The sequence below is a fragment of the Rhagoletis zephyria genome, unplaced genomic scaffold (assembly GCF_001687245.7).
Source record: "Rhagoletis zephyria isolate East Lansing unplaced genomic scaffold, Rhagoletis_zephyria_1.1 Rzeph_scaffold_03949, whole genome shotgun sequence".
Taxonomy (NCBI): Eukaryota; Metazoa; Arthropoda; class Insecta; order Diptera; family Tephritidae; genus Rhagoletis; species Rhagoletis zephyria.
The window spans coordinates 1-23,485 of record NW_016161032.1 but is presented as its reverse complement, the minus strand read 5'-3'; the positions used below and the strand labels follow the sequence as shown (position 1 = coordinate 23,485).

General features: G+C 35.4%; 1 protein-coding gene, 1 long non-coding RNA gene and 1 other non-coding gene across 6 annotated transcripts in view; 1 reads left to right on the top strand and 2 right to left on the bottom strand.

Moving 5' to 3' along the window:
• Positions 1-22,721, top strand: part of Adar (Adenosine deaminase acting on RNA) — a 49,528-nt gene extending 26,807 nt beyond the window's left edge. For 2 of the 4 annotated variants that reach the window (XM_017625223.1, XM_017625224.1), the window contains exons 3-11: positions 6,444-6,744; positions 9,296-9,478; positions 10,093-10,373; positions 10,441-10,591; positions 14,020-14,188; positions 18,337-18,436; positions 18,549-19,028; positions 20,607-20,726; positions 22,225-22,721. In XM_017625223.1, the coding sequence (XP_017480712.1) occupies positions 6,444-6,744; positions 9,296-9,478; positions 10,093-10,373; positions 10,441-10,591; positions 14,020-14,188; positions 18,337-18,436; positions 18,549-19,028; positions 20,607-20,705 (1,764 nt within the window). In that variant the 3' untranslated portion in view covers positions 20,706-20,726; positions 22,225-22,721. Of the gene's footprint in view, positions 1-6,443; positions 6,745-9,295; positions 9,479-10,092; positions 10,374-10,440; positions 10,592-14,019; positions 14,189-18,336; positions 18,437-18,548; positions 19,029-20,606; positions 20,727-20,827 lie in introns of all 4 variants that reach the window. The other 2 variants (XM_017625225.1, XM_017625222.1) reach the window with 2 other exon arrangements.
• TRNAE-UUC (transfer RNA glutamic acid (anticodon UUC)) lies at positions 11,533-11,604 on the bottom strand. Its single transcript has one exon. It is a non-coding gene; the product is annotated as a tRNA-Glu (tRNA).
• Positions 16,767-18,285, bottom strand: LOC108369990 (uncharacterized). Its single transcript, XR_001848585.1, has 2 exons — positions 17,353-18,285; positions 16,767-17,281 (listed from the first exon to the last, which is right to left on the bottom strand). It is a non-coding gene; the product is annotated as an uncharacterized LOC108369990 (long non-coding RNA).
• Positions 22,722-23,485: the final 764 nt, after the last annotated feature.

The window sequence follows — 23,485 nt, the reverse complement described above, 5'->3', positions numbered from 1 at the left end:
CTAATCTAGTTCAACATTAATCTTACAACTCAACTTACAAGACACTTCATCTACGTAAACAAGTAGAAAAAAGGCACAGCAAAAGCAAAACTAAAGAATACTTAAATAAAAGATAAAAATAAAAGTAGCTTACTTACGTATTTCTTTCACCGCTCGCAACCAAGTCAATCGCAACAGAGCCAAGGAAAAAAAAACTTGCGGCTATGCAGACAAATCTATGCCTTCAACATCTCCTTCTGCATCCCTACATTTGTTGTTTTTCCTATGTTTATTTTTGCGTATCGCATGGCAAAAGTAAAGCCAATGTAAATAAACAAACAAAAACAAACTCATTTCGTGCTTCGCTATTTCTTTTCAACCATTCATGCGCTGTGATGTCCTCACAGNATGTAAATAAACAAACAAAAACAAACTCATTTCGTGCTTCGCTATTTCTTGTGATGTCCTNATATCCAAAAAAACCCCCGAATAGAACTTCCATCCCTGCTTAATATGCAATCAGGAATGTGGAGATTCCTACAATCTCTTCGACAGCACATATCCAACCTTTCCACAGTCGTATTCCGCCAAATGAGTAAGCGGATAAGTCCTGCATAGGTATCGCAATGTATCTAAGAAAAGTCGTGCGAATATGCAAACATTCATGCGACATTCTAATCTAGTTCAACATTAATCTTACAACTCAACTTACAGGACACTTCATCTACGTAAACAATTAGAAAAAAGGCACAGCAAAAGCAAAACTAAAGAATACTTAAATAAAAGATAAAACTAAAAGTAGCTTAATTTCGTATTTCTTTCACCGCTTGCAACCAAGTCAATCGCAACAGAGCCAAGGGAAAAAAACTTGCGGCTATGCAGACAAATCTATGCCTTCAACATCTCCTTCTGCATCCCTACATTTGTTGTTTTTCCTATGTTTATTTTTGCGTATCGCATGGCAAAAGTAAAGCCAATGTAAATAAACAAACAAAAACAAACTCATTTCGTGCTTCGCTATTTCTTGTGATGTCCTCACAGTATGCGGAAATGGCTTTTTTCCAACAATGCCGTATGGCTGGCATATGTATGCGTGGGCGTGCATGTGTGTATGTATGACCGTCTGTGTGGAAACGCATACATACATACATATGTATGTGGGTACATTAGACTGTTTCGGGAAAAAATTCGCCATACAACCCTGAGTCCAAAATGTATTTTTTTTGTCGAACGTAGGCGTCAGGGTTTTACATTTTTCATCTTATCTTCGGCATTTACAGTTGAATTTTAAGTTTGATATATCGTTGCGTTTCTCTACAGGAGGCCTTTTTTCGTTCCATAGTTCATTAACCTTAAGTGCCTCCTTCTAGTACTTACCCACCAGATCTCGGTTCCTACCACCCTAACGTACCGCCCTAATGTCAGTAAATTAAAGATCATCAAAAAACATTGCAACTTTTGCTAAGAGAATACTTCCAGTAGAACTATTTCAAAGAATATTTTTATTGCCGAATTTAGTTGTCACCGAAAAATGTGAAAAGGACCACTTAGGTTCAGCGAAATTGCCTTGCAAAAATTCTTAGACTCAGAGGTGGTATGGTCTAATATACATACATATGTATGTATTTACATTTCTGTAAGTGTATTTGCATGTGCTCAAATGTATTCGCTCTTTCATGCGGGATTGTGGAAGTGACCTACAGCCATTGCAGCCTGCAGCATTGAATAAAAAGTTACTGTGCGCATATACTCGCAGCACGTGTGTACCACATGCACACACTCCAACGCGTAAGTAAACCTATTAAGTAAACACATGTGCACGCATTTGTTTGTCCAGCCCATTGACTAAATGGTTTCGCTTCAACTCTCTCTCTCTGCCAGCTGCTGGCTGGTAGTTTTTCTCCAGTTTAACTTCCATCGACCGGCCTACCCAGCACTTGATACCACTTGTTTTTGCATAAAAGAAAGAAGAAGAAGAAGAGCGTTTGATGACGGAAGAATGCACAGGCAAGTGTGTGTGTGTTTTTTTTTTTAATACCAAAACCATAACACCATCTGAAATCTATCGCCTTTATCTTCGCATATGTACATATGTAAGTTCATGCGAATGTGTTTCTGTTAAGGCTATGTAATCTTATGTATCCTTGTCAAACAGAGAGAGAAAGAATACAGTTATACGCATTTTTTTTTTGCTTTTCTTTGACCCATAACTTAAGGCAAAGAATTCTGTGTTCAAAAATTCCTTTTTAGGCTACATTCATATGCTTCTGCATACTCGTACATATAGTACATGCTATGTCACGCCTAGTTTCTGTGCTTCTATTATGCGAGCTGGAATGTTGGGCGTTTTTTGTGAAGTTCTTTTCATACATCCTTTGAAGTTTTTTATGGGTTTGTTAGACCTAGCCGCTCCTCGCACGAAAGAAACACTTTCTTTGCAGCTCCGCTCGGCCCGCCCCACTTCTTTATTTCTTGGATGCTGCTTCAACTGTATGCAAAAATATACTATCGATTGTTTCTTCATTCCGCTAACTATTTACAAGATGGCGTCCGGAGCGGTTCTGCCTTAAAGACTAGACTCATAACTCTATTCCTTATACTATAGACACTTATGTTTAGTGTGCAATAACTTAACTTAATGCTTAGTGCAGGTATACTATGCACTCTTACAACTCTTGGGCCCAAATCGCGTCATTCGATGTCGAACGCAATTCGAATCGAAATTTAATATTGAGATCACGTTATTCGTTAGCGAGTGCGCTTTGCCAATTTAAATTATATTGGGGAGAAAACAGCTGCCATTTTATTCGATTCGGTTCGAAACGATCTCGAAGGCCGCGGTTCGGGCCCAGATTCCACGCCTTATGTGTACAGTCTTCGGCTTTCCAGACTCGCTTCTCGATCCTGTAGCGTGCGTGCGAAATGTTTTCTGTGCTTGTGAATATCTTTGCCATCACACCGAGAACTTTGCTTACACTGTGCTTTAAGCGCGTGACTATGCCAAGCATTACGCCACTCACTTCTAAGGTGTATTGATAGGTGTTAGCTAAGGTCGCCATATCTCGAAAGCTTCGCATGCACTGTAGTAAGCCATGTGCTATTTTATCCTTTCAACGGGCGCTTCGGGCCTTGTATTGTCTGGTGCTGCTACTACTGTCTTTTGACTTTCCAATTGTAGCTTAAACTTGAGAAGCTTCACTTGTTCTGAGTAGCTTTTCAATAGAACAAGAGTTCCGGTAAAGAAAAAAAAAAAACCATTTTATAAAAAAAGTCGAAAAAGGCTTAATTAAAAAAAAAAAGTTAAAATTTTACAGGTATTCTAGAACTATTGAAAACCTACTCAGAGCAGTTATAATTTTTAATTTTTCCAAAATTTAACTTTTTGGAAAAAAAATTTTTTTCGGCGTAATTTTGAAGAGCTTTTTTTCCTTTTCTGGAACTCTAGAACTATTCAAAAGCTACTCAGCGCAATTTTTTTATTTGCCTTAGTTATTTTTATCGAAAAATATCCACATCTTTTTTCCTTTTCAAGAATTCCAGAACTATTGAAAAGCTACTCAGAACAATATTTTATTTTCTTCTTGCCAACTTCCCATACATTTCTTAGAACTTTCAAGAAAACTATTTTATGTATGATTTATGGTTCGGTTTGCATGGCCAACGGGCATCGATGAAGATGAAGTGACTAACTGTAGTCCTAGTCTCGTCGTCAAGTTTTTGTTTGCGCCAAATCTCCTGTTTGATGAATTAAATCAGTGTAGTTAAGTCAGTAGAATCTCTTAATTTGACATGAGCCCATAAAATACTTACGTAGACTTTTTTACTTTGTAGCACAAATTTCGATCGGTAAGTTTTCCTGCCATTTTTCACTTTTGCGTCCTTAATGCATACTAAATATGTTGGAACATACGTCATATACATACATACATGTGCTATTGCAAACTTCTCTCAACATCTCAATTAATATTCATTACTTGCAATTAAGCGTTTCTTTCATGTAGAAAGCAGTTGCCTTTTTTTATTAAGTGTTACTAACCTTTCACCTTCTTTCATGCGAAAAATTGGCGAAGCAAGTTTTTTCCACTTTGTACTTCATACATACATACATATGCCAGTTCATATGCAGGCAAGTTCAACAACATAGTGCACTGCGGTAATTACCAGTCAAACTGACTTGAGTTAATCCAGCAAAAACAGGATGGTTGCTACATTCGCCCATACACATCCAGTCACACTGACAAATTATTATTATTATTTTTTTTTAGAAAAACTAGCACGCGCGCAACTATCTATTACAATTTTAACGATATTTTTTTTTGTGCTTATCGCTGCAACATACTTAAACTAGAGTTTTTAAAAAGCGGAAGCAAGCGATAAAAAGCGAGCGAAAAAACGGAAAGTAAGCATCCTTAACGATAACCTACTCGTAAGAGCAGAAACAGAAAAACTAGGCTATAGAAGAGACTGAGGGAGCGCAAACACAAAAACGACACCATTATAATTCGATTTTCTGCTCAACACTCGCTCGTACAAACAATATTATCTACTCCACCGAACAACATTACCAACTCGGGCACCAACCCACCAAGTTGTTGGGTGTTGCGGGCGCGTTAACGTTGTTGTTTTTGAAGCTCTTTTTTGTGGTTGAAGTTGCCAGCGTTATGCTGTTGTTGTTGCTATTGTTGTTACTGTTGCAGCTTTCCGGCATGTGGGCGATAATGATGTTGCATACATCGCTAGTTTGCCTCCATTCAATTCAAAGCGAAAGAGGTCGGCTAAGTTAGCGTTGTAATGGTTGTGGTTGGTGGTTGGTGGTTGATGTCTGGTTTGTTCCATAATTCTTGGTGTTATCAGTTCGGGTTACTACACACATGTGGCATGACAACAAATTGCGGCGATGACAAGTACGCTGACAAAAACGCTATGAATAACAGTAAATAGCAGTCAATGTGCGCTGACATCGATTCAAATAACAGAATAAAAAAAAGTTTTAAAACTCTTAAAAACACGCAGTAATGTGGAAGAAGATCGAGATATTGTATGTATGTATTAGAGGTCTGCATAGGAAGGCATTTCGCTTCAAATGGAAGGCATCCAACAAATGCGTAACATACTTTTACTCTTAACTACGGCGAAAATTTCCGTGACCAAAGAACGTCTAGAAAGAATATTTTTTTTTCATATGTCAAAAAATAGCTTCCCATAAAAAACCTTCAGAGCGCAACGCACAGTGTTCTATTTTCGAAAAAATGGCTAAAATCAAATATCACGAAAAGAGATAGCGAAAGAAATGTGACGATATTCTAAAGCTTTTGAGATGGGGAGTTCGGAAAAAATAGTCTGGTTAAATAAAATAACTATCTTGACCGCTAAAATGAGCTTCGAAAATAGGTTTTAATTATATATTTTTTTACCTAAAGCCAGTTGCAGTATCAACTTTTTAAAATTTCTAAATATATCTACTGTTCTTGAGTAAAAAAAAAAAACACTTCCTTGGTCGCAGTAGCCAAAAACGTATTTTATTTTTTTAATTCAGTGCATACTGTCTTTAGGTCAAAAACCGAAAAAAATAAGTTTTGAGGGTCGATTTTGAGGTCAGAGTAATTTTTTGTAATACAATTTAAAATGCGTTTTTTGGTTTCTGCGACCATAGAAATGGATTCCTTGACGCAATAACAACAAAATATGTATCACAAATTTTTTAAGAAGTCCATACAATTTAAGGAAAGAAATAAAATAAAAAATGTAAACCCTTATATTTTTGGAGGGCATTTTAAAGCTCAATGCAATTATTTTACACAACGACACTATTTTTCCTGAATTCTCCATCGCAAAAGCCTTAAGATGCTGTTACATTAACTTTGCTATCTCTTCTCGTTCGCGAGATATTTCATTTTGTCCATTTTCCCCCAAAATAGAACACTGTGCGACATATGTACGTCTCGTGTGACAATCTTAAAATGCATACCACAAACTAAAGAAATTCGGTCAAAAACTGGGCCCCTCTTATGGACCTCTTATGGTCACTCAGCCTCCTCAAATTATGTTCAGTTTTTATGCTACGTATTTTACGTATTTCCGAAATATGACAAAAGCCGGATTTATGTTGTGTTAGGCGGGTGCGTTCTCTTTGGCACCATAGTCCTATTGCATGACGAGGAAAAAGAAAATTATTCTAGGCGGGTCCATACATATCCCTAAAATTGTTCCCTTATTTTGACGAGTAAAAACAACTGAAATATGTCTCAAGTGTTCAGATCCGCGATAAACTGGCATCTTAGGCATGTTAGGTGAGGGCATTACAATTCCAACTTTACTTTTTCACATGCATTTTTGGACCACCCTAATGTATGTACACCTGTGTAACTACATATGTATGTACCTATAATATAAATCTCATTTACTCTTTTATGTTATCTCGAATAATTAACAATATTAATTTCATGTTTCTTGTCTCCTTTTAGGTGGATGGACAAAAGTATATGGGTCAGGGTCGCAGCAAGAAGATCGCCCGCATCGAGGCAGCCGCTACGGCGTTACGCAGTTTCATACAATTCAAAGATGGTGCCGTCTTGACGCCGCTGAAGCCGACTTGTAATCTTGATTTCACTAGCGATGAGCATCTGGAAAACGGTATTGCTAATTATGACAAACTAAGCACGGATGAATTAGTCTCGCTTTTAGACGCACTGTTCAGGCATGCGAAATTTGTTAAAAAACTGACACCCTTCATGAAGGTTTCCGATTGTACATTGAGCATGACAAGCAAGTATTTGTTTTTTATTTATTTGTTTGTTATTGTTTATTTTATTTATTTATTTTTCTATATTTTTTTTTGTACTCTACTTAAATTGTTTGTATATACAAAAGTATGTACTTTTAAATTTTCGGTTAATTTTTATTGAATTTCGTGATGGGAGGTATGGTGTAAGGAAAGGGTATTTAAAAATAAATAAAGGGAGAGGCATACCCGAATAAGTCATAATTTTACTCAGTGTGATGTGTAAGAAATCCCAATCGGACTACGTCGCTTCCAAAATGTACTTGTACGCAGGTTCTTTTTCCACTCCGAAGTAGTTCCAAAATCATGAAGCCCTCAATTTGCTTTTATACAGGCGGGAAACACAGCAAGAACGGGTCTTTAAGAAGGCGATTTCGCATGAGGTGGTTGTTGTTGGTAGTGAGAAAATAATGTAGTTATTTCTTCATGTAGATTTTTTCTAATTTTTCGTACAGAATTTAAATGTGCTTCGAATATTTCGAAAAAAAAACAGTGTCCTAAAAGGCTTTCTCAGAGAACCATATTCTGCATCGTCCGACTTGGATGTTGCCAAATGCTATGTACTTAGATATTTACTTAAGCGCAGAGGAAAGGTTTCACTTCGTGGTGGTTCATAAAAATTAATTCTATGACAGAATGAATCTTAAATGTAGGCTTCCAGCTGATTGACTTGCCCGGCTTCGATGGGCAGGTTAATATTCATCTATTCTGATAGCCAAGCGGCAATACGATTCCTAAGGCAAATAATTTCAAAGGGCTCATGCAGAGTATTACGCTGGGAAACCGCCATTTTAGGGTCCAACGAAATATTGCCCAAGTGTAATATTCAGGCTTGGTAAGCCAATCTGAAATTGATTTAGCCCCGCCTAATCACAATTTCTTTTACATTGTGTTGTCTTTTTCGTTCAGAAACTAATCAAAGTATATGCAATTTTATTTACAATTTTATTTCATAAGTCATATTCTCTAAGTATTCTTTTTTTTATTCGCTAAGTAATATTTTTTTTCAAATTAAAAATTCTTTTAAATTTTACTTTTGGTTTCTAAAGATACAAATTATGTTTGATGTCCATTTCTACAATAGTTGAAAAGTCACAATTTTCCGTTGCTTAGGGGCCTAAGCCTAAGTCTTTCCGCGGAAGTGAAATATATAGGGGAACTTTTGACACGAAGCATGAAGAGGTCACATTGAACTGAAGATAAATCGGCTATGGTATTTTGTGGTCACATAGGGCGTTGGCCAATACAATAGCACCCCCACTTCAAAGTGATATTGTTTGCCACTCATGTTTATTTATTTCTTTTTAGGAATTTTTAATTAAAACACAGTTCATTCTCTAACAAAACCCTTATAAAACTAAATTTAAAACTTTGTAGAAAACTACCAAAATGTGCAACAAATTTTCAACCTAATTTCAAACTTTTTTCTTAGAAGTGTTAGAATTTTTTTGAGTACACAGTTTTATAGCCCATTCAAGTTTAGTCTAACAATGTGCAAGTTTGAAATGGCTAAAAATTACCGTTGATTTTTTAGAATTTTTTTCGCCGAAGTTGTTGCGGGTTCTTTCCATATAAAAATTAATTGCGTTTCTTCGTTATATAGAAGCAAATGCGACAAAAAAAAATTCTAAAAAATCAAATCAAATCACATTATTAGACTAAAATTGAATGGGCTATAAAACTGCGTACTCAAAAAAAATCTAGCGCTTCTGAGAAAAAAGTTTGAAATTTTGCTAAAAATTTGTTGATTTTTTTTTTTGTTTAAAACTTGGATTTATATTTATTTTGTTATAAAATGAGCTATAGTTTAAATGAAAATTCTTAAAAATGAATAATTAAACATAAGAGGCAAACGATATAATTTTGAAATGGGGCGTTATATATATGACCAGTACTGTATGTACCTATAGTCAGACCGATCGCCTCGTATTCTGCTGTAGTGTGGTGACGTAGAACAAGATGAGGCAATGAGGCACTGAAAACGTTGTGGCCAATTTCAAGGGCTAAAAAAATATTTTTTTTTTGTATAAAAATCAAAACCATTACGGTCCCTTATACTCTTTAACAACAACTCTGACCACTTTGAATTTCGATGTCATTCTTAGCGTCAACATAATTCAAATACATACATATATTTTCTGAAACAGGTAATTATAAAATTGTGTTGTTGAAATTATTTTTGTTCGTACCCTTAGTTCGTTACTATTTCATGTTTTTTATTTTTTAAATCCCTTCTCATTTTACCAAGTATACAAATTTGAGTTGAAATTTTCTGTTCACTTTTTTTAACCAATAAATTCACCAAGTATGTAGTTTGTTTCCCCTCCTGAATCTTGCCCAATGGACAGAGTTAGTTAATGAAACAGAACAACCGCGCAGCCGCACAAGGCGCAACGGCATATATTGCGCTTTTCCATCCAAGCTAGTTATACATACATACATATAAAGCACTAATTGAAAATATGTTTTCATATACACTGCGCCTTCTCCGCCACAAATCATTAACATTCAACACATTTTTGTACTCCACGTTAGATGTAAATAAGAGCGCCATTACTGTGGATGGCCAGAAGAAAGTGCCGGACAAGGGACCTGTTATGCTACTCTATGAGCTCTTCAACGACGTACACTTCGATTGCTCAACAGTGGATGGAGCACAGAATAATTGTCGTTTCAAAATGACTGTAACGGTGAATAATAGCAAATTCGATGGCACAGGTATGTAAATATTTAGATGAACGCAAATGGGTGAATCCATGTCAAATCGACCCATGGTTGGAATGGACCATTTTAGTATACTTGAATTGAAGGGACTACAAAACTGCATTCTTAAAATCTGAAAATCTTTCTAAGAAAGCTTGTTAAAAAGCTCGAAATTTTTACGAACAAATTTTATTTTTTTTTTAATGTTGCACGGGCTTTGTCAAAGAATTAATTTTTTTTATAAGAAAATAACTAAAATTAAATACCAAAAAAATTAGTTGGTAAAACTTGTCAATATTTTTCGACCACTGTGTATAAATTTTTGGGAAAATTTTTTATTCAACACCTCTCACTGGTCTTAAAAGATCCTGAAATTTTCTGTCTTTATTTTTTGTAAGACATAAATTTTTGAACTTAAACAAAAAAAAAGCCCTTGAAATTGTGAGATTTTTTAGAATTTTGCAGACTAAAAAAAAAAATATTTTTTCTTTCTTTGGCATAACTTTGTCATATGATAAGTTCTGACCAAAATTCATTCAAACCAAAAATGTTCGATTTGACATGGATTGACCCATGTGCATATTTTTATATTTGTTTTTGATGACTTACTTTCCTCCGCTTTTTTATAGGTCCTTCAAAGAAGTTGGCCAAGAATGCAGCTGCCAAGGCTGCTTTAGCTTCGCTATGCAACATTTCGTACAGTCCAATGATGCATCCACAAAAGAATGTGCCATTGCCGATCGATGATAAGACATCGTCCATGGAATTGCCACAAATACACGCTGACACTATTGGTCGCTTGGTATTGGAGAAATTCATGGAGGTCATCAAGGGACAGGAATCGTATTCGCGCCGCAAAGTCTTGGCTGGCATTGTAATGACCGAAGATATGAATTTCAGTGAAGCCAAAGTGCGTTCAGTCTTTCAAATGTTCGATTATAATTTCAAAGTAATTTTTACAAATTTCCATTTGGCAGGTAATTTCCGTGTCCACTGGCACCAAATGTGTGAGCGGCGAACACATGAGTGTCACTGGCGCTGTGCTCAACGATTCGCATGCTGAGATCGTCTCTCGGCGTTGTCTAATGAAATATTTATATGCTCAATTGGATCTACAATGCAGTCAGGGTATGTTGAAGCGATTATTTAATTTTTGTCCAACTGAATATTTACTTGCCTAGTAGATGACGAGGAGTATTTTACTCAGCCATACATATGTATACCTTTTAATAGAAACAACAATTTTATTATTTAATTTTAAAGTTTATAATTTTTATGTACTTATGTATATAAACTTAGCCACTATTTCGTACACCAAATCCCATCTTAGAGTCTCTACTGAAATCGTAAATACATATATGTACATACATCCACACATGTGCACGCAAGTGCGTATGCAAATAGTATGTATGTACATATATGTATGTATATATAAAAAAAAAATATACACTTATATTATTGTAAGTTTTATTTTTTGAAAAAGTAGTAGTGTAGTTTTATTTTGGTTAGTTTGTACAGCGCACATTGCATAACTTTGCAGTTTTGTTTGAATGCGGTTTGTGCTATAGCTGCGAAATTCTACAAATGTGCCAGGCTTTGCGCGAAAAGTTGCGAAAAGAGTAAAAAAAAAGAAAAAAAGCGCACAAGGAACACAGGGTAGAAATTCGCTTCAAGTAGCTTTCATATAAAAAAAAAATTTACATCTTTCTTTGCGAAAACTGCATTTTTTCAAAAAACTTATGTTGGCATGGATGCGCTACTAGCAAGTTTTGTAATGTATATACATACATACATATATCTGGCTTTCGCTATACATAATGCAACATTTTACTGCCTTTATTTTTGCCTTACTTTAACATATTTGAGTACTCGTATTTGTACATTTTTTAAAATTTCCACAATGCATGCAAAACTCGCTACCAGACACTTTTTTTTGGTTTGTTTTCTTTCATATGTAATGGATTTTTTTTTTAATTGCATGGTGCTGCATATTTTATTTAGCATAGAATTTAAGAAGGAAAACATTTATGATAACGCGGTACCAATAGAAAAATTAAGATAAAAAATACTTCCCATACCGGGAATCGAACCCGGGCCTTCTGGGTGAAAGCCAGATATCCTAGCCACTAGACCATATGGGACACTTAGCAATATATACGCGCTGGCGGCTCACAACGTCGCGATATTGTTTACTCATAAACATTTACACATGCAAAAATATGTACTACATATTATATCTATTCTTATTGCTTTCCATTTGCATTTATATGATTCACTCAATATACATAGTTTGAATCATGAGTTTTTCAGTGATTAGCTAAAAATAGGTGCTGTTTGCGCTATAAATTGTTCACCGAGCCACAAAATGCGTGTTTTCTTTTCTGCTGCTTTTTTAGCGCGTCAACGTACTTTTGAAAGCGATTCAACTCACTTCTGTTGCTTATATACATTTTAACATAAAATGTTAAATTCCAATATCATCTATTTTACATAATCAAAAGCAAAAGAGGCATCTCTCACCTTCAACCTCAGGCAGAACAATAAATATGTGTATGAAGTAAGCGATAGAAATTGCTGTCTTGTTCATATGTTTACATTTGGAGGTATGTAGCTCGAGCTGGACTACTACACATATCCCCAAAAAAGTCGACATATTTTTTAAAATTAAATAATCTTTTATGCACTACAGTCGTGGAGAACAAAACGACTTTAGATCATTACGTTTCAGTTCTAATTATTTTTCCATCTGGTCCACCCTTTGTCCCACAACAGCAATATTTTCAACCGAACGACCTGCACGAAAACGAATCCAATTTCTTCCTGCACCAACGGCTGATTGTTGCCTCAGATGGCCGGTTAAGTTTACCGAAAAAATAACGCAATGCGCACATCGTTAATACGCATTGTACAACTGAGTATCGCTCCATGATTAAGTTTGCCAATTTGTCGGAGAAAAAAAGTTGCTTTCAAAGATATGCATCTCCTTCGAATCGCCCTATATAAAAAAGATAGTCAAGCAACCCCAGTTTTTTATAAAGAATACATATTTACTTAGTATCATTCAACTCTGAGGAGAACAGTTTACTCGAATGAATGGAGGACATGCCTCTTGCCGTAAAGAACAACATTCACTAAAGGAGAAGTGTTCGAGCAAAGGAGAAGTGAGGATTTGTATCAGAAATAGGGGCGGTCATGTCGAGAACGAATTATAATGAATAAAAAAAGCTCAAATTGTTAACTTTTTGCTTTAGTCGCGTATTTTTATTTTTTTTTCTTTTGAAATTTTAACTATCACTAGTTGAGCGCGCATTTCCCCTAAGGGTTAATTCTTAAGTTTCGCTTTTGAATAGCTAAAAAAAATACTAGTTTTCGAATTTGCAGAGTAGTTTCCATGTAATTTTTTTTAATGATATGAAGTAGGAAATTCAAAACTTTATCAAGCATTCATTTTTAACTATCAAGGCTTGGCTACTATTTTACAAATCTGTTGTTTTAATAACGATTTTAAGATTTTTATGCATAAATCTCGATGCCTGGAGTTCAGGGTTACCAAATCTCATTTTTGCAACAACAGCGATTTAGGCGGTTTTGCAAAAACATCGACTATGTGTATGTACATATAAACATATCGCTAGCTTGGAGTGAAAAGTTGATAATTGCAGTTTTTTTCATATTTTTGAGGAAAGAAAAAACCTCTCGAACGGATTTGCTTTAAAAAAAATAAATTCGCATATACCAAGCTAGAACAACTCCAAATTCCACAACATTGATGAAAAGATTGCGTATCACTGCATAGAAATGGTTAGCAGTTATTGCTTCTCGATTCAAAATGTATTTTTTTTTTTAAAGTGGGCATAGCAAATTTTAACTCTAAGCTGGCGGTATGTCCATATGTATAATTGTAAAAATTATTTGTTCCTAAATACCCATATGGAACGGAGCTAATACCTGCGAAAATTATTGCTATTTTTATACATATGTAAAGTCGTGTGGGTTAATTTCAGTTACTTTCACGGGTTAATGTCACTGCGTGTAACCGTTTGACTTAAAATTAATCATAAATCTGAAATATTACTCACATGCCAAACTTTCAATTCACTTAAATCCAAATTATAAAATATAAAATTTTATTATATATTTTTTATTTATTAACCAATTTTTAAGCTCTCTAACTTTTTTTCCAAATAGCAAGCATAAAAAGCGGCCGGTAGTGTAAAAAATTATTACTTATATTTTTAGCTTTTTTTTTTCTCTTCTAGACGCCTAGTTTGCATTTGAAAATAAAAAAATAGTAATTAAAATCGGTTACATTTTCACATATATTAACACTATTATTTTTAATAAATACTAATTGCTCTAGAATCCCACCATTTTTTAACTTAAGCGTATACTCGAATTACTTACTAGATACAATTACATAGTTAATACTTTTTTTATTAATAATATAAATCTAACAAATAATACAACAAAACATGACATGCGTCAAACAATTAATCTCGTATTTACTAAAGTCGCATAAACAAATTTTTCTTTTTTTCAACTTTTGATTTTTATAGCCACTGCAAATCAGTCGATTTTCGTGAGGAATCAAGACAATGGGCAATACCCGTACAAACTAAAATCCGGTGTTCATTTCCATTTGTACATCAATACAGCGCCTTGTGGTGATGCACGGATTTTTAGTCCTCACGAAAATGACACTGGTGTTGACAAACATCCAAATAGGTTGGTAAACAAAATCAAATGAAATTACAAAAAAATTTTAAAGTTAAACAAACTAGACTACTACTACTAAGTATTGAAAGAGAAAAACCATGCATTCTAAAATGATATTTACAAGTAAATAAGTAAACAAGAAGAACACCTTTTTAAGGAACATTTGAATTGAGTTATGCTTCCCATTTTGTTATTTGTAAGAAATTAATAAATATTTATAGTATTTTAATACTACATACATATTTATTTCAAAATGAATATATTCGAATTTTTAAGTGAGTACCAAAATATCGAACGTATGCTAGATGGAGGTGAAGAGCTCTAGGGATCGCCATAGTTATGAAATCTTTTGATGGGTAGGCTCGAAGTTAAATTTTTTGAACGCTTTTTAAATTTTTCGAAGTTTTTTCCAAGTAATATGGGAAAAACTTGAAGTGATATTAATACATATATATACTCCCTGCTTACCTTTAACTCATACACTTTGAAATATTTCTACTTCAAGATTTTATGAACTAAAAGTGGGCGAGGTAGTACGTTTTTCAACATTACCTCTCGGTGAGGCCTATATGTATATATGTACGTCTTAATAATCATTTGGTATCACTTAATTTTGAAAGCACTTATTTTCAAGTTTGTGAGATACGTAATGGTTAAAATCATATTTTGAAACCAGCCCCTGATTGAATTAATATTAGTGAATCTCTCGAACATTATTAAAGATTTTTATTCCCCTAAGTATGCCTGAGTATGTGGATTATCATACTTTCATAGTGCTACGTATTGTTTTCGTTTAAGTCCTCGTATTTAGAGCCATCAATCGATATCATCGTTTTGGTTCACACCTTCTTCGCTTTCCGGATCATGGATAGGTCGAGCTGTCGTTTAATCGTTTGGAAGGAAATCGGCACTTACTCTATTAGCATAGCTCCTGATAGAGCGCCGTCTTCGGCAATCCTTTCGGTCGTGACGCCCGTGTGCCGCGGAACCCAGTACATACATCCATATGTACGTCAGTACCAGTGTGTAGCAACTCCAGAGCTGAGGAAGATTCACGTATTTATTTGGTAGATTGCTGCTCAGTAGTTCGACATTTTATAGGATTTGTTGAGACCGAACTCAGCGCGGATGACGCAGCCCTTTGTACACTTTCTTTTATTTTAAGAAGTGTTTTCTTCTCTATTGCTGTCCAACAAATGAATACCCCATGAAACTTGATCCTTGACTGTAAGCTTCCTGGGAGTTAGACATCGATAAAAAAGGACAGGGTAAAGAAGTCGTCGGTAGCCTTACATTGTTGCAGACGACCGTTGGTCAGCGCTTGGTCCTTTCGCCGAGGCTAAGTTACCAGCGGCCTGAGTCCACAATTAAACCACTGTTATTGTATACATAGTGGTACTGTTTGGTGAATACCACCATCTTTAAGCAGCTAGAAAAGTGTGCAAAAGTATGCCTGAATTGGAATTAGTGGTGCAGTGCTATACGGGCAACTACTTCTGTGATAAGCCCTCAATCAACCTCAAATTTGGACTCTCTGATCAATGCAGTGTTTTCTTAGTGGATGTAACTTCTCTCTCTCTATATCGCATCAGATCACTTCTATCAAGCCACGATCGAGAGAATACAAAGGTTGCGCCGATCTCGGACCGCTATTCCTCTCTTAACGAATTTGACAGAATCGTTGTTTGCATGACGTCACACTTGTGCAACTTGTTTACGTTTTCCTTGCAACATTTTTTCTTCTTCTTCCATTCTTGCTCAGGTTTTGGCATTTCTCTCTCGCAATTGCACCAGTGTGACGTCACACAAAAGTTATTCTCAAAAATCCTCTCTGATCGGCGCAATCTGGTATTCTATCATTCTTGCTATCAAGCTTATTTCCAGGCCAGGAATTGTCGCCGAGTATGGAGAGAGCGGGACTTTTAATGACTACATGTGGTAGGCTTTCAGAAAGATGGGCATTTAATCACCTCAGCGAACGCTGGGCGAAAACCATAAAAAGCCAGGTGCCTAGATCCTTTTAGCCAGGGGTTGAATGACGGTGCTCTATGGAACCCTTGAAACTTACAAAATCACTTCTCTCGTTACTGTACATTGCCCAGCTTTCATTAGTCTAAGGCTTTTGCTTCCCTTTTGCCCACGAGAAACTTACGGAAATGGAGATTTGCAACTTGCATAGTTGTGTTGTGAGTACGAATCATCTTCCTACCATGAACCCTCCAGCGTTGTATAAACTTAATAGCAGCTTGGCTTTCGGCTTTGTTTTGTCATTCGTTTTTCTCCGAGTTATTCCAATCTTAGCCGATGGTCAGCTGTGAGAAACACGAACAGTCTTACTCGATTCTTTCTCCCGAAATTCCAACCCATTTAAAAGAGAAGGTTTGTGGAAGTTATTTTCATATTTCTACGTAAAAACTTCCATTGCCACTAAAACCATCTCCCCAGGTTAGATACAGAATAAAAATTCACCTCCTTGGATAATGTTTCGATCGATTAAAACAAATCATTCGCCCTTAAGTGGCTTAGTGTAGAGCTCGGACCATTAAGGAGTGCCAGTTTTCAAATGCTAACATTTTTTTTTATGTTGTCCGATCAATTAAAGTTTGACAAATGTTAAGAGCCATTCCATCACCGCCGCTGTCTCTAAGCGCCTAAGGGTAATTCTTTGAAGACAAATTTTTTTGTGAACTCAAGGAATATACATATTGGTTTGTTGCTTTTATGGACGGTCTGCGGCCAATGGACGATCTGCATCTCCCCTCGGAGAAGCGCTGGGTATAGGTTAGGTAAAAAACTTGACGAAAAAACTTAGCTTACAAGTCGCGTTTGGCCCGCCAGTTTTTTTTTTTACCAATAAATTGCGTATTCTTTTGAGGTTGTACTCGGGCCACATGGGTTAGACAATTCCGCAGTCTGAGACTATCCGCCACTTAAGACCCGACTGCTGGGGATTGTAAACAAATTCTCCGATATTTCCGATAGATAACTCATCAACATCCTCTTTTCCGGGTATATTACAATAGGTCCAAAAAACCAAATTAAGTCTACTTTGAACTGATTACAAACTCTTTTAAAAGAACTTCTCTCCTAAATCGATTTCAACTTGTTGTAAGGAACGTCAGAGCCTTAATGGCTTTCGGACTGTCCGAAAAAAACGATTCGTTCATCTTGACTTGCCTTCGGCGATAGTCAAAACTTCAGCCAAGAAAACGCTCGCAAAATCAGACACATGGATTGAATTTGGTACTCCCAAGGAGATTACCAGAGTCTAGTTGAAACAAAGAAAAAATTACCAAAAAAATGCACTATTTTGAGATTTGAGGAAATCAAAATTTTTCGAAAAGAAATGTCAGTTTCCTCGAACCCTAATGATTAAGCAAAACTTTTAAGTGCATTATTTTTTCCTGGTACTGTACGAAGTTTTGTTAAAATGCGAACTCCATAATCTACTACGTAAAAAAAGCATGTTTGATAGTTCTGGTACTCTCTCAAAAATTCCTCAAAATTCGAATGGCAATACAAAGATTGATAAATCAGCTAGATTTAACACTCTTTGTTCACAATACAATTTTCGTAGTATTCTGACAATTTTTTACACTTTAAAATGCGTAAATTTTCATACCAAAAAGAAAAAAAAAATATGAACCTAAAAATTAAGTATAGTCTCTATTAAATTTATTTTATTTTACTAATCAAGTACAATCCATAAATGAATTCTTTCTTCTCTTTTTTCTCTCGATTTCTTTTTTCCAATAATTTCAATGTTTTTTTTTATATATATGTTCTTTGGAAATGCCGTTTTTCTGTTACTCTTTTGTGTTCGCTTCCGTTGCGTTGTTGGTGATTTCTCTGTCATGTCTCTACTGTGACAAACTGCTGTAAACTACTGCGTCTGCGTACGATCGATGACAATATTTTATATATACTACTATAACCTACATAATTAAAATACTAATTTTTGCGATTTTTATGCTATTCAAATTACAATTTGAAATGTAAATTTCCAAAATATCCTATTGAATGAAATTTAACATAAAATTCATTGCGCAAACCACTCGCTGATTACTCGCCTCATTTACGAACGCTGCTGCTAAATTTGTATTGTACCGCTAAATGCAAAATGCCATGCCATGTCATGTCATGCCTGGCAATGTCAGAAAGGCGCGTGGTCAATTGCGTACGAAAATCGAATCGGGTGAGGGGACTATACCGGTAAAAAGCAAAGAGGGCCTACAAACATGGGACGGTGTATTGCAGGTGAGTGTCTACCAAGACTTTAGAAGAAAGGCTAATAAATTTCACCTGCCATCTTAATTCATCATCATCACTTTTGTCAACCATTCAAATTGAAATTTCTACTTCTTCACAGGGCGAACGTCTACTGACCATGTCCTGCTCCGACAAGATTGCTCGCTGGAATATCGTTGGCATACAGGGATCTCTGCTGGCCTCCATTGTCGAGCCAATTTACTTGCATTCCATAGTGTTGGGCAGCTTGTTGCATCCAGAGCACATGTATCGTGCCGTTTGCGGCCGAATAGAGAAATCCATACAAGGTCTTCCGCCGCCCTATCATCTGAATAAACCACGCTTGGCGTTGGTCACCTCCGCTGAGCCTCGCAATCAGGCTAAGGCACCGAATTTCGGCATCAATTGGACAATTGGCGACAGTGAGGTCGAGGTGGTGAATTCACTTACCGGTAAAACGGTAAATAACCAAATATCGCGCATAACCAAGCAAATGTACTTCATGAAGTATGGCTATTTGATGAAAAATTTACCGGGCATACCAAATCGCAAGCTGACTACCGATTACGGGCAAACAAAGGAGAGGGTTAAGGACTACCAGGTGAGTGAACTTGTATGCCGTGAATTTACAGTGCCTTCATCTCAATTTTAAAGTGGATTTTTAAAATTTGTATTCCTAAGCTACAAACGTATAGAAATTATTATATATAAACTATGAAAACTCAGAGCCCGTTTTCCAGTAGAGATTTAACTCTCAATGTATACTACATCCTCGAGCAACCCGCATAAAGTGGTCAGCACAGATATGTGCACAACTGCTGTTGCAAAACTTTCTTTTTGCAATTTATGAAATTTTTGCATAAGGGTTTCTCAATTGGCATATAGCAGGACTTATTAAAGTAATAGGTTGATGGCACCTGAAAGCATGCTTAGCCTAGTGTGACGCATTCTCCGAACAATCGCCTGAGGTTTTTTGACCGCTGTGGTGTAGTAGTAACCAGTGCGCGCTTCCACTCCGCAGGGCCTGGGTTCAAGCCCTGGTCAAAGCAACATTGCAAAAAAATTAAAAAAGGGATTTTCTTAGCAGCGGTCGCCCCTCTGCAGGCAATGGCAAACCTCTAGTGTATTTCTCACGCTCTTTAACCCTAGAATACTAACCTTATTTTTTATTCCTTTAATACTAACGTTCGCCTGTGAGGCTACTTTGAAAAAAAGTACAAGTTTTGTGTTTCTAAAACTTAAATTTGTTTAAAAAATGAGTTTAAACATATTTCATATGTTTTTAAACTAAAAATATGAAATAATTTAATAATTTTTTTAATATTAATAAAAATAATTCGTATTGAAAATAGCACATATTTTATAATCTTTTTGAAAGGGGTCATTTTAAAAAATTAAAAAAAAAAAGCATTTAAAAGCGAACGCACTCAAACAATCCATGAATTATCTTAGAGGTATTTACTTTCACACTTAAAAGGAATTAGTTGTCTATCTTTTCTATTGTGAGCTGTACTTAAAAATGAAATCGACTTTTTTGTATCACATTGGGCCTTATGAATAAAAACTAAGCAATGCTTTTTTCTTCGTAAAGTTATTCGAATAAATCAAACAAAAGGTTTGAAACCTTGAAATCTTCTTCCAAATTGTTCTCACTATCGGTTCCATTCAACGATATTTCTTCCAACCATTTTAGAACTTGTTCTTCATAGGAACCCCTCTCGAAAAGTAAAAAAAAATTAAGTTCAAAACAGAAAATAGCCAAAAACATGTTAAAAACTGAAATAATTACAGCAAACAAAATTACCTTTACTACTAACGTTCGCCTGTCAGGCGTCAAGAGGGCGTGGAACTCAGCCGCGCAAGGCCACTGTACAATGTGCGTTTGCTAACAGCCTCGTACAGCGCTAAGCTGAGTTGGCGCGAACGTTTGCTTTGGTCATTAAAAGTGTTCCTGAAATATCGCGCGGAAACCGAATTCGTTCCGCCTCACAGGCGAACGTTAGTATTCTAGGGTTAAGGTAAAAAATTACTTACCGGAAAGTCTCCTGCTGTCATTTCAGCGTACTAGTCCTAAATTAATGTTTTTCTAAACAACTTAACATGAAATACTCCCTTCTACATATGTATATTTTTAATACCTGTGCTAAGATAATACTTATACCCATTTTGTATCTTTCAGATTGCCAAGAAAGAGTTATTTGCGGCTTTTCGACGCGAAGACCTGGGCAGCTGGCTGAAAAAACCAATGGAACAAGATCAATTTGCGCTTCCGGAATGACTCCGTTGTCATCGTTTTGTTGTAAGTTTGCAAAAGAGTGCGAAATTTGTAAATTTCGTACAATTTGTATGCATAATGTTATTAATCTATAAATTTGTGATGTTATGCGTTTTCAATGACAGAATGAAGAGAAAATATTCGACAGTCAATGACTTGAATAATGATGAGCAATTCAAATGGTTAATGAAACGAAATAAAAATAATCATAATTTATATGCTGATGAACTAAATGAAACAATACAAATACAAATGTTAACATTTCAACGTATGAATAGCTTTGAACCGAATATTAAGTGGAAGGCTATAGGTAGCGATAGAGGTATTCAGCATGGTAAAGTAGGAGATATAAAAAATTATAATGCTGGTGGTAACGAAGAGTTGTTACAGAATGCGGTTATGAAAGAACGAAATTTAAATTTAATAAAATTTGTTTCTAAAATAAAGCTTAACATGAATAATTGCTCTAGAATATTTCTAGAATAGAATGTAGCTAATATGCTGGAACTAAGTAAAGCAAGTATTATGGCGTTTTAGTCTGAATCAAAAACAAACGAATACACATACACATACAAACACACACATACATACATACATACATTCTATATCATCAAACAAAAATAACTCCCCTTAAAATATGCTTATTAAGGAAAGTATCGCTACTCCACTGTAAAATGGTGAGAACCAGCTCATGAAAGACTCTTAAAAGAGGTAAACCTGTAAACAAAAATTGATTAGTTGGTTTAACAAATCGATCGTTAAGCAGGAAAATATTCGCGGTTGCTCGCCTAGCTTAACTCGCCTATAAGAGCGATTAAGAAATGTCAGCTTTCTTTTAATTAGTATTTCGAAAGACAGAAAAGATATGTAGCTTGCCAGAATTACCAATTGTCTTTCGAAAGACTGTGGTGAGTTGAAAAACAGTTGCCATAATTGCCCTGTAAGACTCACAATTTGTATTCCATGTACAGGGTGACAAAAAATAACGGGGTTGCCTCCCTTGGCACCAACACAGAGCTTTAAAACTTCGGTAAAATATCGAAATCAGATGGCATTCACGGCGTAGTGATCCATGGGCATCACATCTGGTGACTACGCTGGCTACTCTGCAGCTGTGATAACTTTCGGAAATTTTTCTTTGCAATTGTGTTGATCTTCTGCTGCCCTATGAGCAGGAGCGGAGGCCTGTTGGAATGTCCATTCATGTTCACTAAAATGTTCTTGGGCCACGGTAAACTTTCCTATCGATTTTAAGCATTGATCCACCAAAATGAGAGGTGTTTTGCCGGATGCACGGAAGTTGGATTTAAGCAGTCTCCGATGACTACGATGACGACTACGGGTTTTAATTTTGACAGTTGTCTTGACGCTTGAACGACTTCTACCTGGTTAAAGTTTGTGCCCGTTTTCATCCCAAATTTTATTTTACCTCATTTATTTATATAAAATTTATAAATATTTAAAATTTTATTTTCTGCCTCCAATTTATTTTATTTTTATTTTTTATATTGTTTTCTTCCAGATTTACATACTATGTGTTATATGTAATGCGTGTGCCTATAAGAACGAATGACTTGGTAATGGATTTAGTGATTTAGCTGCGTGAGAGTATTAGTTCCAGTAAAGAAGCAAAAAACAAAAAACAAAAAAGAACTTAAAAATCATATCATCCAATTTCCTCAACAATGGCGGACATACACATTAGTTAATATGTATTTCAAGCGAATTTTTATTTTTTAAGACAAAACTCGGACTTCTTCTATAGTTGACATACATATGTACGTTCTTAGTACGTCTTTCATTTTCAATTGCTTATTCTAATATTTAGCTTTTTATTAAGTTTACTTTCCATACAATATGTTACTGGGTCGTTTGCATTATTTTTATTTACTTTTATTTTACTAAATTGTGCGAAATTTAGTTGTAATTGACAATTCAATTGACAAACCTAAAAACACCAAAACAAACCACTCTGGTATTGGTTTTATTTTGACATATTTAAAAAAAAAAAAAAAAAAATTTATGAGAAAAACAACACAATTTAATCGTTCACCAGAAAAAGTTCAGTAAAATTAGCGCCTAATTAAAGAGTAATTATAAACGAAAATAAATGGGTTTCAGTTCAATTTTGTTTGTACTACTAATCAGCAGAGTATTCGTTCTATTGGTCTATTGGTTTTATTAACGAAAAGTCCTCCCGAATTTCAAAGACACTTCGAATAGTGTAAGAATATTGGGAGCACAGGCCAACGTTTCGCTGTGTTATGCAGCTCTTAATTAATTCGGTGATGCTGTTGAACATATTTTGCTGAGTTGGACTGTACATTTTATATAAGTATTTAGTTACTTACTATCAAAAGCTAGCCAAATAGTTATATAAATGAAGTTGATTATTCTGCTTTCTGAAAATATGTATTAAATATTTTCGGAGATAAACCAAATAACATATGATTGATATGATATAATTACTAACAAGATGTGGTTTAGCCACAAGACAGTGACCCTCAATTTGTTGCATATTGTTAGCGTCTTCCTAAAATGATATACATTTTTAAAATAAACTGAAGTTCTTACATTAAAAGGGACTCATAGTGAATTTGACAGAATCGCTGTTTGTATGACGTCACACTTGTGCAATCTGTTTACGTTATTCTTGCAAATTTTGTTCTCCTTCCATTCTTGCTCGCGTTTTGGCATTTCTGACTCTCGCAAATGCACCAGTGTGACGTTACAAAAAAAATTATTCTCAAAAATACTCTCTGATGGGCGCATTTTTGTATTCT